The sequence below is a fragment of the Gymnodraco acuticeps genome, unplaced genomic scaffold (genome assembly GCF_902827175.1).
Source record: "Gymnodraco acuticeps unplaced genomic scaffold, fGymAcu1.1, whole genome shotgun sequence".
In the NCBI taxonomy this organism is placed as follows: domain Eukaryota; kingdom Metazoa; phylum Chordata; class Actinopteri; order Perciformes; family Bathydraconidae; genus Gymnodraco; species Gymnodraco acuticeps.
Genome location: NW_022989764.1, coordinates 680,941 through 706,206, shown reverse-complemented (window position 1 = coordinate 706,206; position 25,266 = coordinate 680,941). Strand labels below are relative to the sequence as shown.

Sequence of the window (25,266 nt, the reverse complement as noted above, 5' to 3'; positions counted from 1 at the left end):
GAAAATGTTAGATTACACGGTTCGGCTGCATTAAATATTACATATCTGCCGTAGTTCTGTATTTATAGAGCCCTGGTGAGAAGACTTCTAGACAAACATGAGGAACTGAAAACGTGACGTGGATCATAAATATATCAGCAATTAAACAACATCTTACATTTATTTTCACACAATACGTCTCCTTGCAGTATCAACACTAATTCGGTTGACTTTTATATTTGATCCAATTGGTAGATAGGCTGTATTTACACCATAAAGGTGCACAGCTGATATAAAGGGACACCTAGTGGTTAAAGCATGTTATTGAAATGTATTATTTTTATTATTAGATATTAATAGGATCCCTATAAAGTATATTCATTACTCATTATTCTCTATTAATAGATAATTAAAGACTGTATATAATGACTATGTTGCACATCCCTTTCAAGATTTCAAGATTTTCTAAGGTTTATTGACATATTATATTCACAAACGGTGTAGTTATGCATTGAATGAAAAACTTGGGTCGCAGGCTCCTCAATAGTGCATTTACAAGACATCTATCAATATTTGTGTATATCTCCAGCAATGTTAACTATGTTGAAGCACTTATTTTAACTGATATTATACATATGTATTATACTTTTATAAGATGTATGTAGATATTTCATCTCCGGCCTTGTCAGGTATTGAACAATCAATAAATAAAGAACACAGAATTGTTAAATATAAAACACAGAATTTGTGTGATTATACTAAATGATTTACAAATAAACACCACTGCATATTTACAACTGTTACACATGCTGATGTAACGCAAATGTTTCCAACTTGGGATCAATAAAGTATATCTTATCTTAAGCTGATCGATGGCTACTGCCATATTTGCAAAATTTGCCTCTGAACCTTGACAAGTGCATGTTTCAGGCTTATCAATTAATGTAATGTAATGTTATCAATTAACAACAGGAGGGGTCACAAACATAAGACCAGCTGTTAAATAAAGCTCTTCTGACCTTAGCTGTCATGTGGGTATATATTAATGCTGCCCATTATGGGCACAAGCAATTTTCACCCATTTATTAATTATATGTTTTAAATGTGAGTGTTTCCTATCCCCTAAACCTCCAGGGATGTACACAGTTTAATACTGGCCACTTCTTATTATGGGAAATACGAAAACGTCTTTTACAACTACAACTTCCCAGTAGAGACGTGCCATAGATAGAGAACATGTTGCGAAACACAATAGCCAGCATGTGCAGTTCTGGGGACGGGGTGGGGGAGGGGGGGACGCGGTGGACCCATTCAAATCCAGTTTTGGACAGTCTGCCGTGGTTCCATCCCATTTCAAGTGCTGTTCGACGCTCGGCGTAACCCTCGGAGCACACTCTCCAATCACAGAGCTTGAGGACTATCACGGGGTTTGTCAAGCGAAGCGGAGAGAATACTTACTTCCCGGTGTAATATTCTCTAAAGCAAATGAGCTGCTCCGACCCTCGGTCCTGACGGACTCCAACTTGTGTTTATTAATCAAACAAATAAATAAACACAAGTATAATTATGTGTTATTGTTGAGTAAATGGAGAATTGCACAGGGAAAATAACGTAGGCTATCTATGCCACAATTTTAGATGCGGATTTTGTTAAACTAATACCTTTGCGCTGTGGACCAACACTATACATTGACGGGGAAGGGGGTAGCAATAAAGATAACACCATTAAACAGTTACACAACATAACAGAAATAATATCGATAGCAGCGTCCCTAGCAACAAGTAACAAGTAGTTAATAATAATAAAAGACATTAAGAAAAAGGCATTTTAAACAGTCATTAAAAAGCAACACAATCTACCTGCATTGCATTACTCTAAACGTGTAATAATGTGCTTCAACCAGTAGGTGGTTTGGGTTAAAAATCTGTCAAGTTTACAGTGTTAACAAAATAAAATATACTGCTGTTTCTGGTTTAGTTTACGACGGATATATTTAGTTATTGTTTTGATATTTGTAACACCAAAGCGATGGAAAAAACCCACAGCAACACAGAAAAGATGGTCTTAACATGACCCAGCGGTCTAGTAGTTAATAAAAAACAATAATATCAAAACAAAATATTACTACTAACTTTATTGTGAAATTCAAACTGAACGGTAAAAGAATAGTTTCCGGTCTATTCTGAGCCCGATCTCTGTAGTTAATAAAAATAAAGAACTACGACAGATGTGTAATATACTTAATGCAGCTGAACCATTTATTACAATGCATTCATGTGATGACTTTCAAAGAGTAAAGCAAGCACTGCTGAATAAAGTATGATTTTATCTTTTACGAAACGTTTTTTTTCATATGGAATGCAGTTGGAGGTCAACCAATCACAGAGCTTGAGAACTAATCACGGGGTTTGTCAAACAGAGCACATTCTGGGTAGTGTAGTGTCTTCTGCCATCCTTTACTCGGAAAAAATATTTGTTTCTCCGAATCGAAGGGGAAAAATACAAAAGCATTGCACACAATTTAAACCAATCAATGTTGTGTAATTAACAAGGATAATCTGGTGTTTTTTTAGTCGATGAGTAGTGCAGATATCACTGTAAAATCAATCGACAGTAAGGGGAATACTTACTTCCGGGTGTACAATTCTCCGTTATCCAATGGGAATGGACGCTCACATTGCCTTTAAGGGCAGCCGACACAAACGAATGCCGTGCTTCCATGAGCGTCAAATCCCGCCGCAGATGGGAATACATTGCAATCAGTTGAAAGCTATTTGCGTCCCTTTATGAAGCTGAAGGAGCCTAGGAGCGTCACAACTGTACGCCACGGACACTGACCAAACGTCGCTCCTGGACGATTATGGAATGAGAGTGTGTTGGTTAACATTATGTGTAAGTGTAGCATTTGTGGAAACAAAAGACACTTAGATTTGGATACAGATCAACCTCATTCTTATTAGAAAACGTTGTGATCTGTGCATTATACAGGGAGGAGGCGGGATTCGCCCTCTCGTCCCGGGCGGAGAGATTTTCTCCCCCCGCCAGTCAGATCCGTGAAGACGGGCAGCCCGTCCGCGTGAGTGCCGGCACGCCGGTTCCACGGGGTGGGCCGAAGAGGTGGAGGGCGCCGCGGGCACGGGATCTCCATGCCGGCACCTCTCCCTTCGTCTCACCGTCGCGCTGCGCTCCCTCGTCTGCAGGAAAGCCTGTGGAGGAGGAGCGCGCGCTGCGGTGACTCTTCTCTCTACTGAGGTCTATGAACGCACCGCGGCCCGCCCTCGGGGGAGGGGGCCGCTCGCGCCGTCACAATGCCGTCTCTTTGAAACGGATATTATGGGGAAAAGTGGAATTGTGGAGAGAGATGACTCTTACTCTAGGATAAATGCAATCGTTTTTACTGAATGCATTTTCCCCACACACACACACATCACTCTAGAACTAGAGTTTACAAACGTAAACCACCGTTCTCCTGTGGAGGTCCCTGAACGCACCGCGGCCACTCTCACGAGGGCCGCGCGCCCACGTATTAACGCAGTTTTTCCCCTTCAACGGTGAAATGCATTAATCGGAGCTATTATACCAGGCAAGGTGTGTTTTCTGACAACAGCACGCCGGCAATAGCGTCTCTTGAACCCGCACAGTGCTTTGACAGCACTCGGTTTATTCCACTCACGTGCACACGCCCACCTGCTGGCTCCCTATACTGGGGTTTACAGCAGCGGCGGGGAGTGTAGGACAGTGTTTCTTCCTCTGGGGATGGGCAAGAATCAGCCACGCTGCGATTACTCCTTATCCCGTGAGCAAGGAGATCGATCCAGAGAGCCCTTCCGTAAACACGGGGGCTCCCAGGAGATCAACACGATCCTCTTTGGAAAGTGCCACACGGCGTGATATCCCAGGGACATCACACGGCAGGCAGCGGTGGCAGCCTGTGATGAAGTAGGGACGACCCTATATCATGTGAAGCCACCGAGCACCGGTCCCCGGGGTAACCGGGCCTGGGGCAAGAACCGTGGACCAAGCTACTTATTCGGCCTTGCGGCCCAATAATCGCTCTGACCTGGTGAGGCGGGGGCATCTCTAGCAATGAGTGAGTAGCCCACACACCCGCCGCCATGATCATCATCCAGCGAGAGTACAGCCCTGGGCGGTGGACTTCCATGGACTGCCTTCACAAACTTTACACAAGTATTTATCAACTGAAAATAGCAAGAGGACATTCATACTTTGCAATCCAAGACTTGATTAAATCCACCAAAAACCTGACATGACGATAACAGGTGTTTTTCAAAAAACACAAATCCCTCCCTGTGTGTCTCTGAGCCGCAGCGACAGGGCCTGATTCAGAGCGGGTCATTCTGCTGTTGGTTCTGACTGGTGTTGGTGGAGAAAGCAGACTGCTCCGTGTGTGGTGTCGCTGTGCCGCTGTCACGTTTGTTCCTTGATCTCTGCGTCACCGACCAATTTGATATTCGTGTGACAGAAAACATTCTAAAATAAAAATACTTTATTGTCCAGCCGCGGCTGAAAAATCAATAAGGAACCTTACTACGCTATAATCGATAATTGTGCGGCGAGCTACTGAAAAGCTGCCCGCGAGCTACAGGTAGCTCGCGATCGACGTGTTGGAGAGCCCTGAGGCCTGAACTACGAAGCTGGTTCAACCTAACCTGGATATGTTTGAGTTAGCCGGTTGGCCTAATCCAAAACATACGCGCTCTCGCTAAACGGTCCTACGACGCGGGTTATCAAGTGGATCGCTCAAGCCTAGCCGTGTCCTATCTAGTTAGGTGCGCGTTCACATGAAAGGGGTGGTATTTGGAGCATTCGACCAATCACAAACATGGAGAAGCATACTGACAGCGTCATACTTCCTGAATGAAAAGTCAACTATATAATTAGACAAATATGAAGACGTTAAACTTTAAACATCCATGACTTAAACACTTTATCCAGGATCAAAGCCACATAGCTGTACCTGCAAGGTGAATACAGCTGGTAACAGAACAAGTGTTTGAATGCGTACATTATCAGGTTTATGATATCACTGGCCCGTCTAAAACACGAGTAGATCTGACTTTAATTACATTTGTCTCGAGTGTTTCGTCAACTTAATGTGTTGCTTAAAATACTTCTGTGACACTGTGACACTGTGAGTGTTGCATGGCCAGATACGGCTCGGCTGACTCAGATAAGGAGATATATGATACATTATGATGTGATATGAATGATAATGGGACACATCGACGTCTGCACTCACAGTGCCGTGGACTGTAGGCAACGTAATGTTACTTTGATCTGGTTACTTATGTTGTGGCAGATATTTAATTAAGCTTTCTTAACATAATCGTATAATGATAGTTATAATAGTCGGATTGCTCTGAAGATGGGAGGTGATGTTCTATTCATTTTCACGTTCACACAGTCGGTGATTTTGGCCGGCCGTCTTTCCTGCAACCGCAGTTTAAACTGTATTTCCTCCGCACACTGAGCTCTGATTGGTCAGCAGGCGTGGTGCTTTCGCTGAGTTGATCTCTTATCCTGGAACCTATCCTGCTTCGGAGCACAGACTAGGTTCCAGGATAAGTCACCATGGAGATCTAGCCCGCTAAAAAGTGAACCAGCTTCGTAGTACCGGAAATCCCAGAAGTTATCTTGCTAAACGAAAATCCTGCTTCTTAGTATACCCCCCAGGTCTAAAGAAATCTCAGTAGGTGAATGCTTGCATAGATGGTAGTACCCATAGAGTCCAGTAGAGGGCGGAGCCTGTGAGAGATATAACTGTCTGTACTACATTTTATTTAATAGAGACACATGTCTAGCGTGGCTGAAAAGCTAAATAAAATGCAATTTCGAATCAAAGGGAGCAATGCTGCAATGCCACAGTAACCATTTCCATCTATCCTTTATCACTTCCTGCAGAGATATATTCTAGACACCTGGTGCTATAAGTGGTGTTGCTATAATAAAAGGTATTTTTAAATGTTGAATCAAGAGTAACAAGGCACAGCTTCTACCTTCACACACAAATAGTCACAGACTCGTGCAGCTCTCAGCGCCTTGAAATTACAACTCCACGACAGCAGACCTCGGTAGCTGCAGATGAGGCTGATGGGATATGCATCTATTTGTATGTTTTTGGTTACGAAGCAAAGTATTGAACACATTTAATTGACCTGCTGGTGGCGCTAGAGGAAAAGTCAGGGTCTCAAGATATTTAGATGCTCCCTATGCTTCCTATATTCCTACAAAATGTCAAAGCAGACTATTGAACAGTTAGTGAGACATAACAGTCCAAGTGATTGACTGACAGACTGACCATCAACACTGCCCAGCATAAAGCTAGATATGCGTCCACTGAAAAGTATTCACAATAAAGAAGAGATGAACAATAACCATGTACAGTAAATACTTCTGAAATGATCATGGCCTGAAGGAACAGCCGCAAATTACCCAATGTCATTTTTTTTACTTTATCCTGAGTTTGGGTTTAGTTTAAAGGTCCCATGTCATGCTTTTCCGGTTATTACCCGTCCCCTTGTGTGTTATGAAATTTGTATGCATGTAAACGGTCTGCAGAGTCAAAAACCCTCAAAGTACACCCTGTAGCGAGTAAAACTCTAACACAGAAAAGACCTCCCCAAAACGCCTCGTTGGAGATTTCTCATTTACTTCCTGGGTATCGCTACGTACGACACTGAAGAACGATGCTGTTCCTACTTTGTTTGGACCAGCGGGAGATTCGGGTACACAACCTGTAAGTATTCATTGTTGTTTGTGTATTTATGATGTTTAAAACAAACAAGGTATCTACCACGGCTGTTTAAATGGGTAAACATTTTTCGGACTACGTTGGGATCGCGGAGAAATGCTCTCCGCAGACCCATTCTCACAGCGTTATAAACCTTTTTCTTACTCAATATCAAGCCACACTTATTGTTTTTACTTCGGCTGTGAGTGTTTGTGTGCTCAGGATGAGTTTCGCTTGGTCACGCTGTATTTGTTTCGCCAACATGGAAGCCCTGTCTGCTCCTCACTGCAGCTCCTCACTGCTGCAGCTGCACGTCGCTTGACCAATCAGAGCACACTGGGCTCACAGGGGGGGGGGGGGGCTCCAACAAGTTGTTTAGGACAGAGGGTGCATACTGGTGAATACACATACTATACAGAGATGCTGTATGAGAAACCAATGTGAGTTTGGAAAATTGCACAGTATAAATCTATTCTAGTATACCTCAACAATGGAATTATGATCAGTAGAAATGGCCATGACATGGGAGCTTTAAGGCCCGTATCGTCTCACTTTGTGTTGTTCTTTCATTGTATATCAATTTCTCTTGATATAGGAGTATTAGACAACAATTCAAAAGTGATGTGAAAGTAGGGGTTCAGTCGGGGGCCACATGATTTTCCGCGTTGACCCAAATCATGTCAGGCACCAGGATGAAGTGAATTAGGAAACAGTTTAATAATTGATTTAACTATGCAATAGCTTCAAAGAGGCTGAAACACAACAAAACATAAGGCTACTGTTGAAACATAAAACATTCAATGAATTTATCGGCACCCACATAAGAACATAGCACTGCAGAGAAATAGATTTTGAATTTATGAAACAGTTTCTCTATTCAAATGTTTTATCCGAAACACTGGAGAATGGCGCACGTTTAATAATCCACCTACTTACTAATCATGCAGACCTGGCACATGTCAATCTTAAAAAGAGAGTTTTGATTCTAAGATCATATGTTGTGAACCTCTCACCTGCAGACGAAGAAGTACATGGGTGAGTGGAGGTTCTTGTTCTTTACTATGGCTGTGATGACCAGGATGTTCTCCAGCAGGGAGATGATACCCAGGATCAGGAAGACCTGATGAGAGCAGAACACAGTGTCACAGAGAGGGAGGTTAGAGTAGATGAGCAGAAGACTTGTCCTAAAAAGGAAATAGCAAAGTTAATAAGATAGGAAAGAGTAAGAAAAATGCTGCATATTGATGTTCAGTAGCACCGTCCATACCTCGACTGCGATGTGGACCTGCTCGCACGCTGCAGGTTTGGAGGTGCTGGTCTTTCCTGGTAGCAGTGGGGGGGGCAGGGTGTAGTTCTGGTGATAGTAGGAGTAGGCCCAGGTGGAGTTACCCAGCTGCCCCTCCTCTTGGTAGGAGGACTCATCAGACAGATTCATGCCTGCCGCGGCTCTGCTCCAGATCATTGCTGCTTGTTTGTGGGGGACATTTCCCAAGCAGGCTGCAAAGGAGAACATCACAATGTTCACAGTGCAATGTGAACTAGAGAATGCAATTCCTGAAGAAATTGCTAGTGGGAATGCTTTATGCTGAAAAGCTGATGCTGAACTGCTATGCTGAAATGTAATGTGTAAGAGCAATCGATTCCCGACCAACACTGAACGTTTTGATGTTTGAACTGAGTTTCTGCGATGTGGAGTGTGGGAGCAGAAGAGGGACAAAATAATCCGGCAGAGTAATAAGATTGAAAAACGTGTCGTAGAAGAACAAGTAGTTGGAATGCTGTATCCGCATTCCAACTAAAATATGAGTTCAGCCTTTATTTACATAAAGGCCTATATATTTCTCTTTTGTTAAAAAACTCCAATTGATTTGTTTTCCCTTCAAACAACTTTGATTCATGTTTTTGTGTGATAAGCAGTTCAAACCAGTTAGCTTGAGGAACCAATGAGGAATTAATAAAAGTCAGCGCTGAGCTTCAGTCTGCAATGTTTAAAACAAGAGAAAATGCCTGAAATCTAGGTGTAAAATCCAGGCTGAAGACTTTTCTTTTTAACAATGCTTTTAATTGAACTATTCATATCTCACACTGCACTGTAACTTTTATTCATGTATTTTATATATCGGTTTGGTTTATGTTAATTGTATTCTCTTTGCTTTTAATGACTGTTTTTAAATGCCATTTTATAATGTATTTTCGCCGCACTATTTCTTAATGCTGTTATTGTTTTTTATGTTTATAAAGCACTTTGAATTGCCTTGTGTTGAAAGGTGCTATATAAATAAACTTGCCTTGCCTTGAGGGACTCAAATTAAAATCTGTCATGATAGGCACATTATTTAAAAGTCTCCAAGATCAACCACAGCACTGAAGAGCAGAAAGGTTAGGGATTGTGACATCAAGTAATCAATCAATTACACACACAGGATGAGAACTACAGTGCATTCACACCAAGCTTTGGGACTTCCTTAGAACTGGGGACCGAGCAACCTCACTGTCACACATATTGTCTTATTGTAACGTGTTAATATGTGTGACTCAGAGGAGCTGGAACTCATATTCTGTTACCTTCAAATAGAAGCAGGCTAGCTATTTCCCCCTGTTTTTAGTATATGCAAAGCTAAGCCTAACTACTGCTGAAGCTGCATATATATTTGCGTTACAAACATGGAATAGCCAAGAGATAATAATAATACATTACATTTATAAAGCGCTTTTCCTGGTGCTCAAAGCGCTTAGATAAGTCTTTTTAATATGTACTTCTCTGTTCCTTTAGGAATAAACATGTACTGGGTTACTTTCAAGTTGATTCAATGGTTTCCTGGTCAAATAGAAATGTGTCTGCCTCAATGACTCCGTGCTACACTAGATTGGTTAGGATTAGTTGTAAGGTTAAATCGCTTAGTGAAATGATGTTATACAGTCATAATAATCTAAATACGGCATTGTGTCTCACTGATGTATCCCATTATACATCAGTGAGACACAGTTTGTCTATAATGCAATGTAACCTCAGCTGAAATTAAAACAAAGGGGCCCTGGAGGTTATGAAATAAAAGAGATGAGGGGCCCTGTCATAACACTGTGAATGAGACACATGCCCCTTTCACACCAGCGCTTTTTCAGCTCCGGCTCGGAGCTAGAGCTGAAAAGCGCCGGTTTTTCCTGTTCACACCACAGCAGCGCCGGTGTTATGCCGTAGGTTGAAGCCTTGCCGTGGATTGAAGCCCTGTTCGCGGGGACGCGCAAAGCTGACGTCATCGCCTGTATTGAGCGTTCGCCGTTTTCTAAGCTTTTTTCTCTCTTTTGAGTGATATATCAGATTAAACAGCAAACGGCTGAATAAATCATGTGCATATAATTGCGAGGAGGCTTGTTTTAAGGACACGTTTTTCAGATCTGTCACAATCTTCGTATTGGAATAAACTTACGTTTTTGAGTGTATAGTCCCACTCTGTTATATTCCTCCTTCCTGCAGAACAGACAATGACAGGATCATATGTGATTTGTCAATAGTCCTATTTCTTAAAACCTTCTCTGTTGTTTATGTGTCTGATAACCACGAATAGTAAGCAATAATATAACAGTAATGATATCACATGTGTCAGACACTGTTATTTTCAATCAAGCCTAAAAGATAATGTGTTCAAACTGGCTTCACTCACTTGAATTGCTCCTTTGAATATCATTTTTATATATTCCTACTCAACACATGTTTGCATTGTAATGCCACTCATATTTTTTTTTAATTGTATTTTAAAGTGACATTGAATGCTTTGAAAGGTGCCCTAAAATAAAGTGTATTATTGATCTTATATCTGTGCCTCTATTACATTACATTTCATTTTCTATCACACTATTAATGTTCCTTATTTTAGACTAGGTTAATCCTGGTGTCAATAGGGAAGATCTGCACTGTTCTCTACATAACATGTTCAGAGCAGGTATTTCTCCTGCCGGATTTGGAACCCCCCCTATATCTTTCTCCAGGATAGTCACAACTTCACCAAAATCACACTGGTGTTGCCTGTTCCCCTCTAGTTTATGCTCACCAAAGCATTTCATTCTGGGCCCTGCAGGTGAAAAACTAAAGAGGGGCATAAAATCCGGCAGACCAGGTGTTGGTGCTGCCGGATTTGGAAGCCCCTCTTTAGTTTTGTTCCTGCAGGGCCCAGAGTGAAATGCTTTTGTGAGCACAAACTAGAGGGGAACAGGCAACACCAGTGTGATTTTGGTGAAGTTGTGACTGTCCTGGAGAAAGTTGTAGGGGGGGGGTTCCATATCTGGCAGGAGAAATACCTGCTCTACTGAACATGTTATAGAGAACAGTGCAGATCTAAAATAAGGAACATTAATAGTGTGATATAGGCACAGATATAAGATCAATAATACACTTTATTTTAGGGCACCTTTCAAAGCATTCAATGTCACCTTAAAATACAATAACAAATAAAAATATGAGTGGCATTACAATACAAACATGTGTTGAGTAGGAAACCACAGAGGAACATTACATGCAAAGGAGCAATTAAAGTGAGTGAAGCCAGTTTGAACACATTATCTTTTAGGCTTGCTTGAAAATAACACAGTGTCTGACATATGTTAACTTATATCATTACTGTTATATCATTGCTTACTATTCATGGTTATCAGACACTTAAACAACAGAGAAGGTTTTAAGAAATAGGACTATTGACAAATGACATATTATCCTGTCATTGTCTGTTCTGTGGAGGAACATAACAGAGTGGGACTATACACTCAAAAACTGAAGTTTGTTCCAATACGAAGATTGTGACTTCTGAAAAGTGTCCTTAAAACGAGCATCCTCGCAATTGTATGCACATTATTTATTCAGCCGTTTGCTGTTTAATCTGATGGGAAATATATCATTCAAAAGAGAGAGAAAAGCTTATTAAACTAGACGAACGCTCAATACAGGCGATGATGTCACGTTTGCGCGTCCCCGCGAACAGGGCTTCAATCTACGGCACAACACCGGCTCTTAGCTCCGGAATCCGGTTCACTTCCAGCTCCAAAAAATGGTCGGTCTAGACTCTAGAGGCAAGAGCTTCGGAGCTAAGAGGCGGCGTCGCTTACGTCTCTCTTACGTCGAGGCGGGGGCGGGGGCAGATTCGTCGTTGATGCTGAAGACCACAAAGAAGTCTTGCATTTCGCATGTGATGTTTGTAAAGTTCCAAGTAAAGTCGTCCCTTGTAAAGTCGTCCGATGCCTTCCATTTTGTTTCGTAAGAGGATAACCAAAGTGAACAGCGCTTCAATACAATCGGCCATTGTTGTTGTTGTCGATGAGAGGGATTTCCGCGCGGTTTGGATTTTATGAAGCAGGCACGTAAACGGTGACGTCATGACGCAGCAGCGGCAGCTCTGGGCGGTGTGAACAGAGTGGGAGCAGAAAATGGAAACCGGAGCTGAACGAAAAAAGCTCCCGCTCGGAGCTAGAAAGAGAAAAGCGCTGGTGTGAAAGCTGCAACAGAGAGCCTCATCCTGTTCTCAGCTGATTGTATGTGATGACATCTGACTGGAAAGCTTCAGCCCTGCAGGCAAGTCCCCCTCCCAACCACATCCCACAGAACAGTATGACTAATGGACCCTCCAGTGATGTCAAATGATACTATTGGAGTTGGTTTTACATTTGAGCAGAGGTGACACCACCGTTATTTTAATTAAAAATGCATGTCAAGTGCTACAGGAGCTGCTGCTAAAAGCTGATACAGAGTAAACCGTGTACACAGAAAGCAAAAACACCGACGAGAAAACAAAGCCATTCCAGTTTATTTAAGAGATAAACTGAATTCTCCATTATGCCTATCATAGTGGACTGCAGTCACACGGGCTCATTTCAGAAGAATGCAAATGATTCAAATCCCATTACAAGAGAACACAATGAGCCTAAAGTAATTCATCTTTGCTGCATGGCTAAATGAAAAGGCCATGCCTGTTCAGTTTGAGAAGTTAGGACATGTTGTTGCTCTTATGTATGCACTTGTAGTGCCGAGAGATATGGAGTCAGAGGCGGTGCAAGGAAGGTGCAAGAATAGTGATTTATTCACAAGCTGCAAAGGACATGTTGTCGGGTCGCAGCCCGGGTCGACAAGAAAGTGAAGTCAGGAGGGCACACAACATATATAGTAAACACATAACATGTCCGTGTGGGAACAATAGCCCCAACTGTAGTTCCATGTATGAATTATGTCCCAGTGTATTAATAGGTGGTCACCACACAAGCCCCCCCAGAATTCAAACATGGCAAAAAAATCCTCGCGTCCGTGGAGGAAGCACCACAGGGGCCGAGGAGGGTGGGGCCGCAGGTGAGGACCGGGCCATGGAACGGGCCACGAAAGGGGGCCGCAGGAGAGGGCAGGGGCCCTAACGAGGGTGAGGGCACCCACACCGGGGGCCGCAGTAGGTGTTGCGGAGAACCCAGCAGGAAAGAGCGCAACCCGGCCGCAGGCAGACGCACAACGGCGGCGGGCACGAAGCCCTCGGCAGGCGTCGAGGTATCCCCGGAAGAGAGGAGCAGTCCCCCCGGGAGGAAGGAGCGCAACCCGGCCACAGGCAGACGTGCAACGGCGGCGGGCACGAAGTCCTCGGCAGGCGTCGAGGCATCCCCGGGAAGCAGGAGAGCAACCCGGCCGCAGGCAGACGTGCCGCGGCGGCGGGCATGAAGTCCTCAGCAGATGTCGAGGTATCCCGGGAAGCAGGAGAGCAACCCGGCCGCAGGCAGACGTGCCGCGGCGGCGGGCATGAAGTCCTCAGCAGGCGCTGAGGCATCCCCGGGAAGCAGGAGAGGCCAAACAGGGTCCCGGAGCACGCCACCCATGGGCCGATGGAGCATGGGCGACGTCCGGAACTGTCGAGGCGAGAGGGGGTCCAGAGTGCGCCACCCAGGCGCCGATGAACGTGAGTGGCGTCTGGATATCCCCGGAAGGCAGGAGAGGCCAGACAGGCTCCGGAGCGCGCCACCCACGGGCCGATGGCAGCATGGGCGACGTCCAAAACCGTAGAGGCGAGACGGGGTCCAGGAGTGCACCACCCAGGCGTCGATGAAAACGTGAGTGGCGTCTGGAACCGCCGTGGAGGTGGTGAAAAAGGTGAGAGTGTCCACATGAGGTCAACCGGCTGGTCGAACCTCCTCTCCGGCACCAGAAACAAAACAAACTCAAAAGGGCTGATAGCCGTTAGCACTAGCCGTCGTTAGCCCCACGTGGTTAGCCGCTAGCTGCCAGCCATGGGTAGCTGCCAGCCGTCGTTAGCCCCATGTGGTTAGCAGCCGGGACGTGCAGCCGCACGCCCCGAAGAACAAACCCATGAGGTAGCAATGGGGTTGCTGGTCGACCCAGCAGGTCGTGCATCGTCCCCCCGTTGGATAGAAAGCCGATGCGGGAACGGCGAGCAACGTCTCCAGCCTTCTGCGGAGCGCGCACCGAGCCTCAGTCCGCGTGCCGGTGGCAGCCACGGACGTCTCCAATCAAACCCCGGCATTTCGAGAAAGGAACTCGAGTTCCTTTTGCCGTGTTCGGCTCCGTCCCGGAAACTTCTCAAGACGTATCAGGGTCACCAGTGTAGTGCCGAGAGATATGGAGTCAGAGGCGGTGCAAGGAAGGTGCAAGAATAGTGATTTATTCACAAGCTGCAAAGGACATGTTGTCGGGTCGCAGCCCGGGTCGACAAGAAAGTGAAGTCAGGAGGGCACACAACATATATAGTAAACACATAACATGTCCGTGTGGGAACAATAGCCCCAACTGTAGTTCCATGTATGAATTATGTCCCAGTGTATTAATAGGTGGTCACCACACACTTTTTTTTAACACAGTAATTGAAGTAAATAGACATTTTAGCAGCCTAATTGGAATTACATTTTTCCAGTATTAATCGACACGAAAGGTATTTTAAGCTTCAAAGAGGAGAAGCAATTACTGGAAATATTATTTATGTTCAAACTATTTACAAGTGCAAATGTCAAACAATTCCCAGTGGCTAGAGCAATTATATTTCAATAATTTAATGTATAGCTGTCCTTTCAGAGTGTATTACCGTTTCTACTTTTTCACATTTGTTAATTTTCTGCTCATATCAGTAGCATAGCATCATCTCAAATACGCAGAACTTGTAAAATGATCTGTTCTGTTGTAGGGGTTTCACCAACTAATCGACTAGTCGACTACCTTTACCACTAGTCGGCGCTGTAGGCCCTAGTCGACTAGTCGTGAAACAAATGGAGGTAAATGAGGTGCTGCAAAATGCTTCAAAACACGTCCGACATTCTTATGTATGGCAGTACTTCAACAAAGATGTAACCAACTCCACAGTGAAGTGTCAGTTGTGTACAGCTGTACTGAAGTACAACAAAAATACATCTGCTATGCGCAACCATCTGAAGATGAGACACCCGCTGCCGACAGCTAGCACTAGCAGTAATGCTAGCACCAGTGAGCAACGGACCGGTGTTCCGGATTAACTGGTTCCCCGATCAACTGGTTGACAGATGTGGAGGCGTGGCCTTCGACTGAAATACACATTTCGATCGCTTCTTCTGTCGTTTACATAAATCTTTTGGTATATTTGGCTGGATAGGAACACTTTGATGCACATTCAGTACCAGTGTGTGAGGTTGTGGTTACGATGGCGATATCCGGACGCGAACAGCGAGGACTACAAAAATAAAAACGAGTTGACATGGGGATGTCTGTTCAAAACATTGCGAGCTCCAATAAATCATTTAAACCAGCTATTGTTGCCAGACTAATTACTGAATATCGTTCTTAATGTGATACCAAGTCCATCTGAGACCTGTGTACACCTTCAGACAGCCTCCAAGTGAAGCACACGTTGTTTACTCACAGTTTGAAAGCAGCGTGGAGAAGTCTTCAGCTGTGTTAAGTTGTGATCCGCTCGAATACATCCTTAAAACCAGTTATTGTTGCCCGACTTATCACTGAATATCGTTCCTAATGTGATACCAAGTCCATCTGAAACATGTGTACACCTTCAGACAGCCTCCCAGTGAAGCGTACGTTGTTTACTCAGAGTTTGAAAGCAGCGTGGAGAAGTTTTCAGCTGTGATAAACTGTGATCCTCTCAGGTAAACTGTGATTCGCTCAGGGTCAACAGGGATCCACCCATGGGAAAATGGGATCCGCCCAGGTTAAACTGTGTTACGACTTCTGTGGCTATCTACCAGCGATCATGTTTAATATGAAAGACACACACATATACATCCCTTATAAAAACGGCATCTGCAGCACTCATCCAGATAACATGCTGTTAACTCGTTTTGCAAAGATAGCAGCAGAAATGTCATTGCTGCATGTGCAGGGATATTAGACTTTAAAATGCTGATGGGTCATTAATGTTGGTCTCGGCAAACAATATTAGGAATCCTTTATTCAAACTACATAATATTCATTGTCCATCGACATGAAATAACAAAAAAGTTCATGCTGGACTCAAACCCGAGTCCCAACAGCAAAAGTCACTCCAGCCCTGCGCATTATGAGTGCGCCACGAATCAACACGATACCACGGTAAAACTAACACTTATCACAACATAATGTGGGCTCGCAGGCTGATAAACTAGGATATCTGATCTCGGTGGGTCTTAATGAGGCTTGATACAGACCTCAGTCAGAATACTATATTATAATATGTATATTATATGGCTTAAAGTGTACATACATTCGCTCACATTATAAATGATGGTCGGGTTGCATTTTTCTGGAACTTTTTAACAAGGTTAATCTAAAATATTATAGTGTGGTGGTTCGATATGTCGTGTTGATCCGTGGCGCACTTATAACGCGCAGGGCTGGAGTGACTTTTGCTGTTGGGACTCGGGTTTGAGTCCAGCATGAACTTTTTTGTTATTTTCATGTCGATGGACAATGAATATTATGTAGTTTGAATAAAGGATTCCTAATATTGTTTGCCGAGACCAACATTAATGACCCATCAGCATTTTAAAGTCTAATATCCCTGCACATGCAGCAATGACATTTCTGCTGCTATCTTTGCAAAACGAGTTAACAGCATGTTATCTGGATGAGTGCTGCAGAATGCCGTTTTTATAAGGGATGTATATGTGTGTGTCTTTCATATTAAACATGATCGCTGGTAGATAGCCACAGAAGTCGTAACACAGTTTAACCTGGGCGGATCCCATTTTCCCATGGGTGGATCCCTGTTGACCCTGAGCGAATCACAGTTTACCTGAGAGGATCACAGTTTAACACAGCTGAAAACTTCTCCACGCTGCTTTCAAACTCTGAGTAAACAACGTACGCTTCACTGGGAGGCTGTCTGAAGGTGTACACATGTTTCAGATGGACTTGGTATCACATTAGGAACGATATTCAGTGATAAGTCGGGCAACAATAGCTGGTTTTAAGGATGTATTCGAGCGGATCACAACTTAACACAGCTGAAGACTTCTCCACGCTGCTTTCAAACTGTGAGTAAACAACGTGTGCTTCACTTGGAGGCTGTCTGAAGGTGTACACAGGTCTCAGATGGACTTGGTATCACATTAAGAACGATATTCAGTAATTAGTCTGGCAACAATAGCTGGTTTAAATGATTTATTGGAGCTCGCAATGTTTTGAACAGACATCCCCATGTCAACTCGTTTTTATTTTTGTAGTCCTCGCTGTTCGCGTCCGGATATCGCCATCGTAACCACAACCTCACACACTGGTACTGAATGTGCATCAAAGTGTTCCTATCCAGCCAAATATACCAAAAGATTTATGAAAACGACAGAAGAAGCGATCGAAATGTGTATTTCAGTCGAAGGCCACGCTTCCACATCTGTCAACCAGTTGATCGGGGAACCAGTTAATCCGGAACACCGGCGTCAGCACAGGACAGAGGCAGACGAGCAGCAAGAAAAAACGGGTCTACAGTGATGCGGATGATGAGCTACGGGATTACTGCCAGCGGACACCGCATATCCCCACAATGGATAACCCACTGGAGTGGTGGGCAGAAAACGTGCACCGCGTCCCCCGTTTAGCCAAGCTTTCGAGGAGCTATTCCAGCCACAGGCACCCCGAGTGAGAGGGTTTTTTCCCTGGCAGGCAACACTGTCACCCGAAAGCGGTCAAGCCTCCTTCCCTCACATGTCGATGCGTTGGTGTTCCTCAACGCAAACCAAAAATCTGGAAAGGTGGACGTTATCGTGGAGGACAGCGAGTAAAGTGTTGCGCAATGCGCTGTTGCGCACTGGATTTACGTGGCATTTCTGTAAACAGAGTTTTTTGCTGTCGATTTTGGTGAGTCCAGTTACTGTTTGTTATTTACTAAGTCCAGTTACTGTTTGTTATTTACTAAGTCCAGTTACTGTTTGTTATTTACTAAGTCCAGTTACTGTTTGTTATTTACTAAGTCCAGTTACTGTTTGTTATTTACTCAGCCTTGTAACACAAATTAAAATGCAGTGTTTAATGTAACTGTATGAGTTCCGATATAAAATACAGTTGTACACCTCTCTTTGTGTGTCTTTATTATGACGTAACGACTAGTCGACTGCTATTTTGAAAAATGTGTCGACTAGTAAATATTGGTAGTTGTGAAACCCCTATTCTGTTGTTATGACTGAAGAGTGTACTGTCTATAATGAAATACTACTCGTTGTTCGTTTCCATATATGATCCTGAAGGAAGTACTTTTTTCACGGTTTGGCATACTTTCACGCAATGATGGAAATATAATATCCTGAATTTCCCCACAGGAATGAATAAAGGTCCATCTTATCTTATCTTACATATATTTAGACTGCTCCATATATCACATTCAAAGCAGCAAGCTTAGACATTTAAATCATTTGATGCTATCTGTTTTACAAAAAAAGGAGCACAGTGTGAACATTGTGTTCAAACTACATGAGATATCAAGTTCAGTATTTGCTTTGACAAAATTGGTTTATGAGTACAATGATTTATTAAGCTGCTACCTCAGTATATCAGCATTCCTAAATATACTGTTATTTGAGGTATTTATAATAACCTCTAAAGACATTCTTCACAGTATCATATCAAGAGGTGTCAGTTTGAGATAAATCACAGCAGGTAATGAATTGCGTCAACAGCACTGATTCTGAAATGCTTTTGAAAGGCATTAGGACACACCCATCACACCTTACATTATCTTTAATACTCAGAGGAATTTGTGAACTAATGTAAATGTTGTATGCTTCATTGTATGCGTCTGTAAAGCCGGTGTGTCCTTGGGCAAGACACTTCACCTGAACTTGCTCCTGTGGGTATTGTCCACAGTATCTGACCATTGCATGTATGATATATGTGTAATGTGTGTATATGTAAAGCGCTTTGAGTCATTGAAAAAGCGCTATAATAAATGTAAGGAATTATAATGTTGGCACTCAACCATTGGCTGTGTAAAAATATTACTGAAGTTATCAGTATAATGTTCACTGACAACTCTTTTCTTTCTTACAAAAGATGCACACTCACAGCAATCTGCTCAAAGTGACTACACCTATTTATTTGAGATTTGCACAGCACCAGGGAAACTTTGAGCTTTTCATTTATTACAACAACTAGTCTGCAGCTCAAACACAGAGGAAAATAGCCAGCAAAATGTCAAATATGCACACGAGAACTGACCAAGAGCACAACTCTCCCTTTGCTGAGCCCAATTCCCATCTTTTATTCAGACTTGCTTCATGCTAAATATAAAAGTAAATCAATGAATCCCCTCCATTAACCTGTTGACATTTCCCCTTCATATGACTCATCAGAGTATGGTGGCAGATGTCAAAGCAGTTTAATTCTAAAATTGTCTTCCCCACCAGTTCATTTCCAGATCTAGGATCTACAAGTTGGACTTTTGGAAACTTTTGATCAAATGTTGTTTCCCGCTGCATAAGGAAGGGCGTTCGGCAAGTCAACAGCACGGCCCAAAGTGACTGGAGGAGCATTTATATGTTCAAAATAGGATAGCCCACACCATACCTATACCTGTGGTTAATGTGCAGGCTGTAGCCACCTGCACTTTCTGATGGTGTGTGTGCTCACACACTGATATATGTAGTTATGTTGTGACAGCAGCTGTGATCCTTTCATCCCTGTGTTTTTTCTCAGGTACTCTCCATCTTCCTTCACTCCCAGGGGATTATTTATTGACATGAATCATGTGTCACAACAAGGAATGCAATACAACACCCGGACAGAGTCAATAGAGTCATGTTAAAGCTTTTGACGGCTAATGATTTTGGACTCAAATCCCCACCATGGATGCACACTATCAAGGCAAGGCAAGTTTATTTATATAGCACTTTTCAACACAAGGCAATTCAAAGTTATTTACAAAAAATGAAAAACATTAAGAAAATGGCATTTAAAATCAGTCATTAAAAAGAAAAGCTAATAAAATAAACATTAAAAGAAAAAGTACATGGATCAAAGTTACAGTGCAGTTTAAGATATGAATAGTTCAATTAAAAGCAGCGACAAAAAGAAAAGTCTTCAGCCTGGATTTAAAAGTAGTCAGAGTTGCAGCGGACCTGCAGGTTTCTGGGAGTTTGTTCCAGATATTTGGAGCATAATAACTGAATGCTGCTTCTCCATGTTTAGTTCTGACTCTGGGGACAGAAAGCTGACCAGTCCCTGAAGACCTGAGAGATCTGGATGGTTCATCATTTAGCAGGAGGTCAGAAATGTATTTTGGGCCTAAACCATTCAGTGCTTTATAAACCAGCAGCAGTATTTTGAAATCTATTCTTTGACACACAGGAAGCCAGTGTAAAGACTTCAGAACAGGAGTGATGTGATCCACTTTCTTAGTGTTAGTGAGGACTCGAGCAGCAGCGTTCTGAATCAGCTGCAGCTTTCTAATAGATTCTTCCTATCAGGAAGAAACATGTGGACATGTTTTTAGTTCTTACCTGTTACATATGGGGGTTATTCCCTATCTTTATTCAAGAACGTGGTCTTTACATTTGAGAGCATAATTGATTGATTTCAGGTTCAGATGTATTTCTTTCCCTCAAACCCTGTCATCGCACTCAAATAGTGCCTGCTTACGCTTAGATTTGCTCTGCTTCTGCTCAAACTGTACGCTTGCACTCATATATTGCTGCTTGCACAGATTTCCTGTGTTCCAGTTTAAAACCTTCTCCTCGCACTCAGGCTGTTTCTGTGCGCTCGTCAAATGTCTGCTCTCAGATTTCTGTTCTGCGCTTGGATTTGTGCAACAACCCCGTCAAAATCCCTCAACCAATAGGAGGCCAGGTGTCCTTGCGGACGTGCGTTCGCTTTACATATTGGAGCGTCCCGTAAGGGCGGTTACTCTTTGGTTTATAAACTCCCGCCTTCCATGGCTTTATCACATGTACTTCACTTGTTTCATTTACAATTTTTTTTGGGGAAAAGCACAGTTAATATATATAAATAATATATATATATATATATATATATGTATATACCAGCACTTTACATAATAGCTACGTTAATAGTAGCCGTAGCACACCGTGCTGGAGCAGAACAACATTCTGGAGGATCGCTGTCCAACATGGAGCAAAGTCATATTGTTTTATTTGCCATACTTTTTATGCTGGTGTAAGAAATTAAAATCAATGTTGATATGGCGTTATTTAAATTAAATACAGGGTTTTAATTTAAAGCAGTTTTATTCTGAAAAAAACGGAAGTTTACACTAACTATTAACTTAACAATTGTATTCTGAAAATTCTTCATTTCCGGTTAGCATTAGCATGTGGTGAAATGCTACGTTTTCAAACCGTGAATTGAAGGTGAAATGACGTGATGTTGTACCCTAAACACACTGGGTTTAACACTCATTTATTGACGCTGAAACAATGTTTATTAGGGAATGTTTAAATAACCACAGACATCAGAATGTCAGCTCTTCCGCCCCTCCCTACAGGCCAATCACGCAGGCTGCATGGGGCCCCGCCTTGCGCAGGGGGCCCCGCCCAGAGGACCTCAGCTGCTGTTCGCAGTTCTCCGCGAGAGTGAGAGGTGACAAGAGGAGCACGTCTGTAACCCGACACCGTTGCAATTAATAGACATCTGACCAATCACGGCTTTGATACGGCCACTAGTGCAGGTGAAGAGATGTCGGTGAAAAGACAGTGTCAGTCCGGCGCAAAAAACAAAACATGAAGAAGAGCATCACTCGAAGGTGGGTTATTGTATGAGTCAAATGTACAACTTGCGAATGTTGTATAAGTCAAATTGCCATATTAAAACATCAGCTGCAATTCACGACATGAAGAAGGCAGTCTCTGCAGAGCATACAGGCTAATGGAGATGCAGTTATTTCCAGCATTCTTTATTTACCATTCATTCAAGTATGTGATGCCTTTTATCTGCTAATGTACAGGAGGAAGAGTGATACACTGTCTGTCTAGTTGGCTTACATAACAGTTAAAGTTTACAGCCTAAAAAACATGGAGCATTTGTTCCCCCTTTTATTCATTTTTATGTCAATTTGCACATTTCATGGTGACGCTCAGCCTCTCCCCTTAACTCCTAACAGCCATCATCATGTCAACCACAACACAGAGAAATACTGATATAAATGTGTGTGTAGTTGTTGATACATTGCTGACAGAGGGAACTACATTTGAATACAGATTTAAGAAATATCAGTTTTTGAGCATGTCATAAGCATGTTTTGTCTTGACTATATTACAACTATATTATAATAAAACAATATAGTATTTTTATTATTGAATTGATTATGATTATCATTATTAGTAGAAGTAGTTTATTTGCATTAATTATATGTTAATATTTTTGAAGCTAGTATTTGGCAGGAAATGCAAAATTCACCTCCACATTTACCTCCAAGTTTGCCAGGGGCGGCCCTGCTTCCACCGAACGCACACGCGAGAGACGACAGAGCGGAATGGGGAGAGCGCCTCCAGCTTGCATATTTCATTGTACACCACCGCATCTTTTGTGTAATGAAATGCTGTTAACTTTTATAAGCTTCCCTTGACTCTTTTCAGTCTGTCCTGCTGTCAGGGTTAAAAAATTACTAACACTGGTAAGGGTGTCGTGAATCAACCTCGTCAGGTCTTGCTCATTCATTGACAGCTGCATGAACTAACATGGCTATTAACGTTAACTTAAACCAAGGTGGTAATATTTAAAATGGCTCTTAACCCTCTGGAGTCTAAGGGTATTTTCTCGATTTTTAGATGTTTTCTTAAATCACCTTTTAAATGTATTTCTTCTAACATGGCCCCCATGTGTTACATATCAAAATGTTCAGGACAATCTCTGGTATTTATATATATGCATATTACTCCCCTTAGAGCACTGTTTGATGAGATAAGTAGCTCAAAAGCTTAACATTTGACATCCGATTTTCGGAAAATCTTCAAAGCTTTTGTGAAAACACAAATGTACTCATGTGATCGAATTGTTTTGGTGTTTTAGATTTGGTTACCATAGTCCTAGGATCACAAAAGCAGTGAAATATTTGAATTACACTGTATATACATGTGTTATTCATGTCTAAAATGAAAAACAATGTATTCAAATTTTGAGTAAAATAGGTGTGTATCACTACTTTCACCACAGCAGGGACTGAGATACATTAGGACTGAGTAATGACTTCATATTACATACCAGCGACGTGCAGTCAGGGGAGGCAGGGGAGGCAGAGCCTCACCTGTCATACTCATAGACTAGCCATACTACAATGTAACGGAAAAACAACTAAAGAAAAACTAAATAATAATAAAATGTCTCCACTGATCTGTGTTGTAAGTGTGATTTCTGTATGATTCCAATCGCTTTTTATAGTCAAAATCAGCAAATTTGCCGAGCTCCGCTACAACTACGGGTAGCGATGAAAAGTGAGGCAGGGACGAGCTCTGCCTCACGTAAGCCCACAGTAACTTGCTGGAGCGCGGGCACTAATTTAGCGCGGGCACTTATTTTGTGAGCGCGCTCAAGCCAGTTACTGTGTGGTGAGGTGAGGCACAGATGAGCTCTGCCTCACCTCAGAATGCGTCACCCCACAGAAACTGTCTGGAAAGCGGGCACTAAGCGCATGCCTGCACCATCTCACTGTATGTCACCAATGTAATGTTTGTAGATCCCTTTATTACATTTATCCTCGCCATCCATAGTCTCTAAATAACTTATTTCACGTATATATGATATTTAGGCTCGCTGGTCTCATCATACAACGGCAATGAAAAAAGCACCAGGGGAGGCAGCCATAACCTCTGCCGCACTGAAGGGGGCGCACGTGAGCCCACAGGTCCTTGTTGCTACTGTTATTCTACGCAGAGAAGGTAGACCGTAGACGGAAACCACAAACTAGACTTTTGAAACGAGAGGATGATAAGGAGGACTTTAACAAAAAAGTAATAGAGATTGTGGCCAAGAAGGAGAGCATGGACTTCATCTTCAAGTCAAGGTAAGACCACATTGTTAATGAAAATTGGATCTTACTAAGAAAGAACAATCCAATATTTAGATTGTGGGTATCCTTTTGTTGAACGGTCAGTTTAAAAATGATTCGAAACATCAGACCAAAAAAGCTTTTGAAAATAACAGAATATTTCGATTAAGGTCAGAATATAATATTTGTAAATCTGACTCTGAAAGAGTCAGTGCCTCACCAGCCATGAACCTCACCGCAAGTCACTGTTACATACCAAGGTTCATGTGATGTGTACAAATACAAATTGAGCATTCAACCTTTTTTTTTCAACCAACAATTTATTATAAATATGTTTTTTTCAACCAACTATTTATATAAATATAAGAAACTGGAAAATCTAACTATTTACAATATTGAACATCAGAACTTTCAACCAACTATTCATTATAAATGTCAAGACAGTGTCAAGGTAGTTGTCTGTCTTCCAAGACAGTGGGTCTGGCTGCTGTGAAGATGGGGGTGATGGTGCATGGGCTGCTGTGTAGGTGGGGTGTACAAGTGCTATACGAGACCTCCACGAGACCTCCTTGCTGGCTGGGTTGAAGGTGATGGCTGTGGTGGAGCCTTTGTGCTGAGGTGTATCTTGACCTGGTGGCAGCCGCAGATGGAGGTGGAGGCAGCTGTAGTGATGCTGGTCTGCTGGTCCTTGATGGTGATGGCTCTGGTGAAGGCCCTTGAGCCACAGTAGATCTTGACCTGGGGGCAGGCACAGATGGATGTTCTGGCTGCCCAGGCAGCTGTGAAACATCTCTGTAAAACAAATTAAAATGTAGGACAATAATTACAACTCATTTAATTGAAATAAAGTTCAAGTAAAATGTTGCTCAAGCACAAATAACAATGCACACATAAAAAGAAAGTTTGGGAGGTTGGAGGAGTCTCTCTCGATCTCTCTCTCTCTCTCTCTCTCTCTCTCACACACACACACACACACACACCACACACACACACACCACACACACACACACACACACACACACACACACACACACAGGTATTTCCAGTTACTTTACATTCAGTTATAAAATCACAGACACACATAACATAGGCTACATCTGATTACAAAGTCTC

The 25,266-nt window shown here is 42.7% G+C and overlaps 1 protein-coding gene across 2 annotated transcripts in view; it reads right to left on the bottom strand.

Annotated features, from left to right (window-relative positions):
- Positions 1–25,266, bottom strand: part of LOC117545998 (melanocortin receptor 5-like) — a 49,894-nt gene that overhangs the window by 18,230 nt on the left and 6,398 nt on the right. For both annotated transcript variants that reach the window (XM_034216064.1, XM_034216075.1), the window contains exons 2-3: positions 7,998–8,227; positions 7,744–7,850 (exon numbers count right to left, since the gene is read on the bottom strand). In XM_034216064.1, coding sequence (XP_034071955.1) covers positions 7,744–7,850; positions 7,998–8,227 — 337 coding nt within the window. The remainder of the gene's footprint in view (positions 1–7,743; positions 7,851–7,997; positions 8,228–25,266) is intronic.